This window comes from Penicillium psychrosexuale, assembly GCF_028828465.1.
Source record: "Penicillium psychrosexuale strain IBT 29551 chromosome Unknown utg000003l, whole genome shotgun sequence".
Classification (NCBI taxonomy): Eukaryota; Fungi; Ascomycota; class Eurotiomycetes; order Eurotiales; family Aspergillaceae; genus Penicillium; species Penicillium psychrosexuale.
Window position 1 is genome coordinate 2,108,335 of NW_026643188.1, and position 12,340 is coordinate 2,120,674.

Consider the following 12,340-nt stretch of genomic DNA (forward strand, 5'->3'; position numbering starts at 1 on the left):
GGATGATGGCCGGGGGAATTTGTTGGAGATGAATAAATGTTTGTCTTGTTTGCAGTGGAGTTTGGTATGTACTCCGTACTCTGCGGTGACGGCGAATTACCAATTTCGGTTTAGTGTGCCTATTTGGGTCTAGCTCCGTCCACGTGATTGATATCGCCGTGCGTGTCTATAAAGTCGCCTTTATCGCCCCGACTGTTGCTCGCCGAACGTTGCACCCGTTACGGCTCCTTTCCGGCTATCTGCTTCCTATATACGTCCTGCCAGTGAGGCATTTTTGCCATTGATCTAGCTCGCCGAGCCCTACCGCGCCCTCGGTTACCGGCGCGAACTAACCAGTCCTTTACCCTCGTTCGACCTCTCGAGTGCATTATGCGCAGCTTTGCCTTACCTATGCCCTTTTCTACGCAGAATCGCTGAATATACTCGACATAAGGCATTTTTGCCTTTAGTCCACTACCCCGAACCACGCCTCTGCTTTACAGATACGTTAGCCGGCCAGTCTATCGTCGATCTATTGCGCCCTTTGGTTCCAGTCGCCCTAAACCCTCTGTAGATACTCGCCTATACTTAGTAGGTCTGTAGATCTACCTTAGGGCCTAGTATAAGAGTGGGAGCCTTATTACTAATAGTATCTAATCAATTTCGGGCCGAGGGGAATATTAGTTAAAACGCCTTAATTGTATATTCGACCGGACGCTTCTCCCTACAGTTCGCGTAAGCCAACGATATAAGCATCTACGAAAGCCGGATAACATGATCAACCTCTCTTTTCCCTACTCTTTATAATATAAAGCTTCTATAGTAGCCATATTAAGGCGCTTCAATAATCTCTGAAATCACTCGCCGACCTCCCTAGACCGTTTACACGCCCCGGTTCCTCTCTATCCTTTATACCATCTTTCTATTTTTAGAAATAGCCAAGTAGAACTCAGCTCGCCAAGTATACCTTATCCTTAACGACCCCTTTCGCGTGGTTATTTATTAGCAGATACGCTGATATAGAAGGGTAAGACAGCAGGGGGTGAATCCTTTAATACAAGCTACATATAGACTAGAGGCGATTAGGCAGCTTTAATCTCTCGGTCAATACGTTATGAGTGTCTTATATACAGCTACTAGTTACAGAATGACTAGTAACTTAAAGCTAACATTAACGTTTGTGTCAGACGCGTCCCCCGGCTATCTAACCTAGAAGGGTTTGCATCTCTATATTCTAGTGACGTCTTACCTTTATAAAATTTAACTACCTTAGCCTTTTAATCGGCATTCGAACCTGATCTTGATAGAAACTGGCTAGCATTTAGCCAAACTATATAGGGAGGCTTTCGGACATTCCCAGTATATTGCGACCTGTTTTTAACTGAACGGCAGTCAACATTAAATAACTGTTATACAAGGAACATAAAAACCGTGGTCAACCACGGTTTTTAGACCACGGTTTCGCAAGCCGTGAGATTTCTCCTTAGTGGTCGCCCCATGATGAGCCAGCCCGTCGTACATACATTTTTGCGCTATAGATATTAAACAGGTTTATTTTAAGAAAATCAATACCCTATCAATGAATTACGTCTTATAAGCATTTTTGGGGGGCTAGTATAGACTACAACATGGCCAAAAAGTACATAGATACCGTATCTCTTAGTATCCCCTAGCTATCGATTGCCCTGTACGCCTAACTAGGATTCTCTGAACACAACTGATCCGCTGGTCACAGACCTTTATTATGCTTATGTATTCTGCAACCTATACAGCCCATTGTACATCTTAAATGCGAAGGAATTGCCTGTCCCTTTACTAGCTTAAGTCTTCAATTAGTCCGATCCAATATGTTTCGCAGTGCTTTGCGGCCAATCTCCTCCTCTCCCTACCCTAGAAGCGCTCGTACCGCGCGATTTTTTCATCGCGTCACAACAGATTTCATTACCCATGATACGAGAGGAAATCTGGTTACCAGGAAGGTGCCTGTTATTGTTAGCGACCCGGGAGAAACTTACGTTTTGATTGAGCAAGGGGTTGGTAGTACACTCCGTGCTGCCAGTCCTTTTATATCAGCTTCTGCAGCTAGTGCTGAAGATAGTTATCAACTTACGTTTTTCCACGATTCGTAACACTTTGAATTTAGTACGTTATCAGTGTGCGAGAGTCTTATTCAGCCGAGGCTAACAGTTTGTTTTCATTGCTAGGATCAACGAGTTATCCCCGCCTCTATGTCCCAAGCCAAATCTCTCGCCAGACAGAGTTAAATATAAGCCCCGCAACTTTGTTCATAGGCGGAAAGATACACCATTTAGTTCTAGATAGAACACCTGACGGTATCTAGTCACAAATCCTTCCCGTCTTACGTATACTGATCCATGATACCTACCTAGCAATTTTTGCGGAGAACGCAAACGCTACTAGACGGAGCCTGGAAAGCGTACTCGACCAGCTGAAGGATATATGATGTCAAGCTTTTTCCCCCTATAGCCATATCGGGAATCCTTTAATACAAGACCGTCGAGACAGATTGCCAATCTACGGCTAGAACCTAGGGAGAAGGATTATCGGTAAATGAGAAATCCCAATGTCATCAAATAATCTGGGTAGGTTCCTCATAGCTGCTTCAAATTCACAACTCAATATAATAAGTTTCCAGACCAGACTTGTCTACAAAATATACGTGAGTCAATCGATGCACAAGTTTATTTATTCAGTTATCAATGTAGCTATCAAAGGCAAGCGTGGCGGACACAATACAGTCTCAACTGGGTAGACAGAGTAACACAAGTAAGCTAAATCAACAAAGGTTTGTATCATAAGAGCCTCCTTCCCTTTCCTCAAAAACACCATCCAGATACCGTTTATAACGTCGACGATATTAACGGAGAGTATAAGGCAAGTACTCAATGGCTGAGTTTCTATACTCCAAGATTTGTATAGTCACCGGACCAACAGGCACTACCACAGACTTATAATAATTTCCCAACTCTTCAGCGGTCCACCGATTAGTAACGACGGCGACATAAACATTTGCTAGCCACATTGATAACTAAATAAATAAACTTATGCATCGATTGACTCACACAAGAATTACGTAAGGTAAAAGAGAAATTTAAGATACTAGGATAAAACGAGTCTTGCTTTATACCATTCGCCTTAATCTGAATATATGAATGGGTCACCCTCGGACTACAAAGGGCAAAATATAAGGCACCGCCCGTCTATTATAGCGCGAAGATCTATCGTTACAGTACCGAGACCAATTTCTAGCTCTATATACCAATCTTCGGAGTCACAGACTGGAGTCTTGATACACAAATGTAAACACGGATATAACCAAGCAGTGACTCGTTGAGATACGCCTAGACAGCATTACAACTAGGTTCCAAGGTCGGCTTAAACAACGAATGGTAGAACATTAAAACTTCACATCAATCAATCTTAGAACACACACGTGCTAGTAAGCACAATTGTTCGGTATTCGAACCTCAAGGCAGATTCTAGGGACCCCTACGTACCTTCTTGACCTCACTAGAATAGCTTATGAACGCACCATCGATTTGACGGTGCGTAGGGACTAGAAGTAGAAACGATACTCTAGAAACGGAAACGGATCCCGGCCCCTGCTTAAAGGATCCAAAAGATCAAGCACCTTAAGTTTGCGAGTGGAATACAATCAAATTATCTATTTTCATATCCGTTCTTAACTACCCTAAACAGCATTGAGTTTAGACGGGGGTCCTCACGTGTAATCGTCCTCACTAAAGTCATCGAAAATCCAGTTTTCTTGAATCCTTATTCTCTCCTCCTCTGTTTCAGCCGCATCAAGAGCGTCCGCTCTCAATTTTCTCTCGCGTGCTTTTGCTTTGTCATAGTGTGCAACAGGCACCCACCCCTCATGACCAACTCCAACAGCTTCCTGGCAAGCCTGGAACTGCTCATCTACTTCCAACTGCGCCCATTCGAGTCGCAGACATTCCATCAACTCATCATCTGCAAAAGAAATTGGACAGGGTGCCTTCGCATCATGGCTCACCTCCGCCCACTTACTAAACAGAGTAACTAGATCTACTTTCAATGTTATATTATCACCGTCCCATAGGTCACTAGCGTGATAGAAAAGTCGTCATCGTAAAGTACTGAACTTATGGGTTAAGGCATCGTAATGCCCTGGATTAATATCTACTGTCATTTTGACATAGAAATAGTGAAGTTAACGTCTGCGTAGAGTTTCTGCTTACTGGAATTTTTCTAAGTCTGTCATTTCATTGAAATTATTCGGCAAAGTCGGGATTCGTAGTGACTCCGAAACTTCATCACCATAGTTTTATAGACTGTCAGGAATAGCACATTGAAGGAATAACGGAAGAATTGTAGTATGCTACCAATCAATTATCCCTTTGATTTCCATGTCATTAGAAATAAATATATTATTTGGTTGAAGATCGGGATGTCGTATGGTGGGACGTTAGAGAGCTGGACAGTCTCGCGGTACAAGGTGAGGAGCAATCTGGAGGTAATTTTGTAGAGCCATGATATAATCAAAGTGGGACTGAGCTTAGTAACCATATAGCTCTCGGCGAAGACGCTGAAAAGGTTGAAGAGCCCACCCAAATTTCTTAAGATATACAATCTCTTTTGCGGCACCGGCAGTAAGGACCACTAGAGAATCTCGATCTTCCTAAGTTTAGGACATCTCTTCTAAAAAGCTTGATCCGAGGGATACTTACATGGTCCACGTTCAACCGATAAATCGAGTCTTTTCCCATACCATAATCGTAGTGAAGTATCAGGGCCAATGCAGAAGCGCTGTGTCGAGTCTAGGCTTAGGGTAATGATTCGGCTATCTCTATCCAGCAAATCGCTGCAGTAATAGAGGCTTCCGCTTGCTGGAAATCGCAAGTCAAATAGACGAGCCTCCAATTGCACGACTTTTGTCACCATTGTTCTTCTCTCCTATTCAGACAAAGCATACCACACATCCCCTAGGGTTTTTCCTTAGACAAGTTCCATAAAGATATATTCTGTACCTGCGGAATTATCTACATCGGCAGAGTAGCCAAAGACCTTCGGAACTGGGATACCGTGAGCGCGTAGGAAATCCATCATTACAACTTCGCTTACGACCACGAGAGATTTAGGCTCGGTAACTGGGTATAGAATTCGTGCGACAAATCGGAAGCCGTCTCGCATGGTGATCAGAAAACTTCGGTTAAAGCCTCCTTCGGCAAGCTTCTCAAAACCAATGACATCGTCCCCATTCTGCTGTATCGCTAGGGCAGCAAGGCGCTTCAATCCAGAGACGTTGAAAACACGTCTCCTCTCGCGATATCTCAACCTATCATTATAGCTAGAATTGCAAATCAGCAGAGTAGCTTAGTATGGATAAGATGCAAGCCTGCAACATACATCCATCGCCCAGACGTGTACTCGAACAAATCATAAGGCTCAGGCATTTTCCAGATTGTCGAGACAGGACGTGCGAGCAATGTCATTCTAGAGGTGACAACGCGTGAGAAAAGAAGACCAGAAAACACACTTCGATTTAGATGCTTAGTCATGGCTTGATCAGTTGAAGAATATCGTGAAGACTTTGGACAGATGGGGCTTTATATTGTCGCGACCCTTGATGCGCTTCGGTCACATAGTACGTAATTGTCTTAGTTAGGTAACTAACTAACTAATTCACATGCGAGCCGCCACCACAAGCGACCCGCCATCTCCAAAACACATAGTAAAAGAGATAAATTACAACATGATATTTCAACAACAAACGCTCATGTTTAATGCTACCGACGTAAGTTACCGACATAATTAGCTATTTACAGTCATGAGTATTTATCCCAGTACTCCGGAAGGGCCAAGGCCCACTTCTTTTCTACCGGTTAAACTTCATATTCAAAACTCCTTGACTAGCTAGCAACTAGTATGCCAGCCTTCGATATTCGATAACCTCTTCCACCCGGTACGGCATAGTCTCTGCTAAATTTACAAAGCGGTGCACTGTGAGATTCCCTCATACATACTATATATACTGCGCTGCATTACCAACTCGGCCCAGGTCTCATTATTATTAGGCATGCGCGCGCTTTGCGCAGAGTTTATACTAGCAGGTATAGCAGGCGATATAGAAAGAGCGGTCAATGGTGGAAGTACAGGGGTGTAAATGAAACGCCATAAGTTACTTACTAGTACTACTAATTACTTACGATACGCTAGCTATAATAACTGACATCCGTTCCAACAGCCAAAAACTTGGTGAATTTTTGAAATTGGTAAGACTCCAGGATAACATCACGAATTTACTTCAAACACGCTTAAGTAGTTGATTAAGTGAGCGCTTATTCTGAAGATCTGTTAGAGGGCCAATTTACTCCACTGGATCCCGTGCGGGTGCTGAACTGACAGTCTATCATAGTTGTTAGACCTAAGGGATATGATCCGTAATAGGGCCAAAATATATCAATAAAGCACTTCGGATTTATATCGAGATGTGGTTTTAAATACATTATTCCAGGGGACGTCACGATACGCACTTGCTGATCCAGTATCCATATGATCGGTAGACTAGGTCTCCATACAGAACAGGACCAGTAGCAAATGTCCACCTTCCAGTTCTCGACGGTAGTCCCAAAACTAAAGATTTTCAAGTTTGAACAGATCCTACAGTATCGTTCAGCCCCTTCTTAACATCTTCCTTCGTACCGTCCTTTTTAACCAAGGTAGTGGCCATAATAGCATCGGTTTCGCCATGACTTTCTCTCTAAGTTCTGATTATAGAAGGGACTTTTCCACTGTTCGCCTGCATCTGGAACTTGTGATAAACTATACCACTGTCGGTCACCTCTCTATCGTAGTCGAATCTAACTCCGAGGCGTTCTTAATCTACAGGGCCCTTGGGGAAAGCAGTCTTTCCTCATCCTGCGGTTAGCTTCGTAAACTTTTACCAGGTATTCCCTTCGGCAGCCTGGGCGAGCGCAGGTTTCAATGCCCTCCGCATCGTGATATTCCTTAGTACGTGCGGTCAGCTAAATATAAAAGTAAAACCCATATAAAAGATACTCCGTACTTTTTGAATTTAAAAAGATCAATATATTCGTAGCCCTATAAGCGCAGTGTTTGAGGTAAAATGAAGATGATTTGTTATATTAAAAAGGGGCTGGAGAATTAGCAGTAACTGAAGAGTATATATATACCTGACCTAAAAAAAAGGAAAAAAAAAAAAGGACACGAGATAAAACTACCATATAGTATGATAAATAAATTAGCTCTAGGGGCATGCGAAGCTACGTCGACCGAGTGCAGGATAGCGCTAAATCTGGCAAATGATAGGAGTTTACTTCACCGACTTCGAAGCTTACCGCTGGGGTCTAGCAACATATCCCTGGTGGTTTCATATACCCCGTTCTGTCAATGGTGGTTATAAGCTACCTGAGGATCTGCGACCAGTATCATATTTCATTGGCCTATCATCCAGCTGACATTGGCCCAATAAGAAATCCGTGAACCACTCCTAGGAATGGTTGTCCAATATTCAATTGGTCAGAGGCTGACGGCTAAATTTTATCCCAGCTCAGAACTACTACCGGCAGTGATTTATCGATCGCATTCGTCTCATATTCACAAAATACCAGGTCATTGATTTTCCGGCACTATTAGGCAGCTACAGAGTTCGGCCCCATCCTCCACCAATACTTCATAATGAAACCCCGGCCTACTAACAAAAGCGGACCTTCAGACTCACGCGTAATATATACTACAATGATTTTCCATACCGAGATTTCTAAACGCAATTCATTATAGGGTACATCATCTCTGTAAATACTAGATATATCATTGATAGAAACTGCCTATTCGTAATGCCCCCAGTAAGCTCGCACTAGGCAACTGTCTTCGCTAGGCTGTTAGGACAATGGATTCGTGCCTTCTAGTAGTGTCTAATATTAATCCCCGCTAGGAAGACTAAAGTGAATCCGCCGCCGTGGTTGTTCAGTGCGGCCCGTTATAGGGTAACCCAACCACACAACAACGGGATACGAAAACCTTCCGACTTCTTTTTACCTAACTCGCACTCGGGCTAAGAAGCTGACCTTACATTACCAAGTGGAAGTGGTGTCTCTAAAAAGAAGAGAGGACACCCCTAAGCTTGCATACAGTCTAGGATCGCGTCGTGCGAGGTACAGCGAGGCTGTAGTAAACCGGTGGCACAGGCAGTCAAGCTGTCTTTGGACAGATCTCGTTCAAGGCCCAGCTTCGTAATTCTTTACAACATCTTCGAGTTATTAGAAGCAAAAAGCTTTATCGCACAGAGCGTAGCCTCGGCCCAACATACAAAGAAGAACCAGCCCAGGCAAACGAAGCTAGGTTTAAGATCAATATTCCATTCTTCGTTATAAATCTAAAGGTGCCCCCATCAGAGTAGAAAGCACACTTCTTCATAGATCAGTCCAGTCCCCAGACATCTGCCACACTCAACACCACTCTCATCAAGGAAAGGCAAGATATGCTATCCTTCAATTTCGATCCCCAGAAATTTACGCCCCCATTCCTAAATCTCAATCCCGCGTAGACTATTTACTATGCTACTGACATATAAGGTTTGTTTGATTTTTAAGCTCTAGCTAACCACTATAGTGTCCATTATGGTCATTACAAAATTTAGCGCAAGATATTCTACTATCCTATATACCGAAGAACTTTTGAAAAATTGTCGCCAATTATTCCTTAATCGGGGCCTTATATTTTCCATCGCTCAGATTTATACAGGTATGATAAAGATATCAGCCTACTCGACTCTCCCCAGGCCGGCAGGAATGGCTATATTGCAACTTCTAGACTAGGATATACACTATTCTATTAACGGCACCGACGCATACTCAGCAAGGCTAGCAAAACGACTTCACACACAAGTATGGGTTCGGATAGATAGACGACAGATAGAACATATCCAGAGATATGATCTACCTTTAAGATTAGGCACACTGATAACTCTGAGGGATAAGTGCAATTTCTGGTTGATTGAGGTTTCATAGGGTGATTTCACTTCTCCTAGAGTTAGATTAGGAGATATCGCAGATCTACTAGCATACTTCGATTCATAAGTCAGCATTTCTCCTCGTCGCGATTTATCAGAGCCAGTTTATTTCTATTATTTCCGCTTCCTTCTCCCGATATTACAGTCCTTTACTATAGAGATATCATACTAGGTTACTAGGAAGGACGATTTAGCACAGTAAAAGAAGCGCTCGATATATATCTATAATTAGTGCATTCATATCAACAACGGGGTCCCCGTATATAGAACACATTTTTATAGACTGTGATATTCACGAAAAGGGTTGTAAAGCTCAAATAATAAGCGACTCTATTAAAGCCACTGAAGTGTTTCGAATTTTACGTTAGACTGATATGACATATTTCAAGCCCACTAGATTGTTCTATCGAGATGATGTTATTCTAGCAAAAGCATTACCGATTTACCTAAAGTAGCTAGTCAGCTTTGGAAAGAGAACATTATCGGTAACCAGGGCGCATATCATCATCCTCCGAAGCTCAGATCAATATACTTAAGACCTGCTATTTAGACTTACTTTCATAGGAGGATCATACAGGGACTGTTTACTTGTTTCAACGTAGGTACCACAAGCTGATATTTCAGGTCCACATATAACAAGGGACAGTGAATAAGTATATAAGAGCCTCCTTCCCAGCTGAGATAATCGCTTCATATCTCTCGCAATTACACTTATGTCAAGTAATGGATATCAGAAATCTACTCAATCAACAGAGTTTTCCATCGACCTCGAATCCTACACAGCCGCGCTCCACATCCACCCAAGGACACTCGGAGCAACCAGCAAGCCCTAAATCTCCAATTCTATACATATTAGACCTCAAAGCAGGCTCATCCGCAGAGGCAATTAAGCGGAAAAGGAACAGCGACGCATCACAGCGATCCCGCAAGCGAAGGCTAGAGGAACAGCATCTGCGGAATGAGATCGAGCACCTTCAAATCAAGTATAGCTTTTACAGATCTAAACGGGACTACTTTCACAACGAGCTCGACCACTACATACCCGTAACTCAATTACCACCGAGACCACCGACTCCACGGCTTACCGCATCTACTTCATCTTAGACCACGAGTCCGCCAGCCGACCTTAGGAACCATAACCTGCTAAGGAACTTGTTTTAGGCGTAGCTGGGATACAGCTAGGTTAGGTTCATTTTCTTCAATTATTCAAGTCTCCGAAGCCTTTAATAGAAATGGGGAACCGCATTCACTGGTTGAAAATAGTACCAGGTGGACTTGGAATGATCTCGGGATAAACCTGGATATAGATCCACCTATGTTTACTTACTTGGTATGTTTTGTTATATTTTGTTATCTTAGTCAGAACCCCATATAGATTGTTAGACCAATTGAACTCTCCGGTCCAGGGTAGAGATCTAGTCAACAAGACAGCAACCATAATAAGTCTGACCTTTACTCATCACAGACCTTCAAAATAACTTAGATGAAAATAACCAAACGAATTCACTGTATCGAGAGACTAGTGCCACCCAGGCTTAAGGAAGGAGAGCCATAGAAAGTATCAAATTCATCGGAAGTCAGGAAACCGATCCTATTACTCCGGATAAGGAATGATACTAGCGAGGCTTCCTATGACTCGGCAAAGTACGGTGATATCTAAAGGTCTCCCATCCTTTAAAAGCATGTCTCTTCTCATATGTAATTGAAAGCCCGCTCACTCTCAGCCACGAGATATAATTGCGTCCTCATTCCAGTGGCACTTCATTCACTGATATCAAACAATTCTAAAGTACCTCGTAAAGACGAGAAATGTCGACTGGTATACTATATTATGACTCTCAAGGTACCAGCGAAGGAAACCTTCGATAACTCTAAGAGTTATATTCTTAAGCTAGTGTTAAGGGTCTGGCGGGATAAGGTATTGGACAAAACTATATTTATCAGTAACAGCCGGGAGAAAATCCAATGAAGAAAGAACCAAACAAACCTACTTTTTGAAGTTGCGATCTATATGCCCCACGGATTTCAGCGTAGAATCGGCAAAATCCGCGTCAACTTCCGGATCTTCTTGTTAGATAAATAACATCCAATAGGTTTCATCAAGCTTAGCTTCACTTTTCTTCGGCATTTTGCCGGCGGTACAGTTCAATGTTGTCAGAAAGTAGAACGGCCACGCCGAAGATATGAAATTATTTAGGGATGATATCTGAACGAGGACTTAGACTACCTTTATATCTTTTATCTATGATATACGCGCCGAGGGCGTTAATATATGATGAATACTTACTCCTGTAAGGGCGCTAAACCTAACTTGGCTAGTGTTGTATTCAATGCTCTAACGCGAGCGCTGGGTGAAATGACCACGCTTTCCGCTCGAAAGACCACGCACACACGCACAATCGTGGTCTTTTCGCCGTCACCCCGACTTACTCCGTACAGGACGAAAGATTTAGTTGATCAATTGTTGGGAAAGGAAATGCTAATATTTTAAAACCTGGGACTAATTTCATGCAAAAAGAACAAAGAAAGAAAGAAAAAGCTATCCCCTGGCCATCGAAAAGCGATAGTGGTCATGTCCAGGGTTGACAAGCTTCATACACAGAAAAAAAAACGCACCCAGCCCATCCCAGTCATAATAAATACACATACGAAACATACTGATCAGGTTTTTATTTCTTGTTGTGCAGCGTATCAACCCTGGACTCCAGTTCTGTAATGTATGTCTGGAGCTTCATGGTAGCCTTTTGAAGTGCCTATAAGAAAACAATCAGTTCTGCAAAGATAAACATCGAAGAGAAAATGGGGCCCTCTTAAAGACTTAGCAGGGAGCTATAGACGTACCGCAATATCTTCAGACAACGTCTCATTGGCGAGACGGTACTCTGTTAGGATGTAATAGTACACCAACGCGCCGGCGGCGACAGATCCAGTCAGGAACCCGAACACACTAGTGGATATTAGCAAGAATATCTTGGACGCTGTGACCAATTGACACTGAATGTCATTGAAAATAGGAGAATTTCCCATACCCTCCTCGGAAAGCTCCAACAGGCTTGCTTGCCGGTAGCGCGGTGGACTCCCAGCGGGCACCGGACGATGAGAAGGACCGGATGCCGACGCGTCCGCGCAAAGGGAGAAAGATCTTTGTGCCAATAGGCATATTGGCAATATTATTTTAACCGTAGAGGGGAGATTTATGGATTGTTTGGTGGAAGATGGTGGCAAGTGGAGTTTGTTAGAAGTGACGTTGATGAATTGCGGAGGTCCGGGCGGCTCGGAACTTGCCTAAGGGGGTTTGTATACAAACAGGGAGACTACAGCCACACA

The 12,340-nt window shown here is 43.1% G+C and overlaps 4 protein-coding genes across 4 annotated transcripts; 1 reads left to right on the forward strand and 3 right to left on the reverse strand.

The window, feature by feature from the left end:
- Positions 1-1,826: 1,826 nt before the first annotated feature.
- On the forward strand, positions 1,827-2,443 carry N7518_004730 (uncharacterized protein; the record flags this gene model as incomplete). Its single annotated transcript, XM_057185657.1, has 3 exons — positions 1,827-2,104; positions 2,134-2,290; positions 2,321-2,443. 3 exons carry the CDS (start codon positions 1,827-1,829, stop codon positions 2,441-2,443), a joined length of 558 nt encoding a protein of 185 aa, XP_057042427.1.
- Positions 2,444-3,721: 1,278 nt separating this feature from the next.
- N7518_004731 (uncharacterized protein) lies at positions 3,722-3,961 on the reverse strand (the record flags this gene model as incomplete). Its single annotated transcript, XM_057185658.1, has 1 exon — positions 3,722-3,961. One exon carries the CDS (start codon positions 3,959-3,961, stop codon positions 3,722-3,724), a length of 240 nt encoding a protein of 79 aa, XP_057042428.1.
- Positions 3,962-4,977: 1,016 nt separating this feature from the next.
- Positions 4,978-5,540, reverse strand: N7518_004732 (uncharacterized protein; the record flags this gene model as incomplete). Its single annotated transcript, XM_057185659.1, has 2 exons — positions 4,978-5,329; positions 5,389-5,540. 2 exons carry the CDS (start codon positions 5,538-5,540, stop codon positions 4,978-4,980), a joined length of 504 nt encoding a protein of 167 aa, XP_057042429.1.
- A 6,142-nt stretch (positions 5,541-11,682) lies between these two features.
- N7518_004733 (uncharacterized protein) lies at positions 11,683-12,173 on the reverse strand (the record flags this gene model as incomplete). Its single annotated transcript, XM_057185660.1, has 3 exons — positions 11,683-11,766; positions 11,855-11,960; positions 12,043-12,173. 3 exons carry the CDS (start codon positions 12,171-12,173, stop codon positions 11,683-11,685), a joined length of 321 nt encoding a protein of 106 aa, XP_057042430.1.
- Between the last annotated feature and the right edge of the window lie 167 nt (positions 12,174-12,340).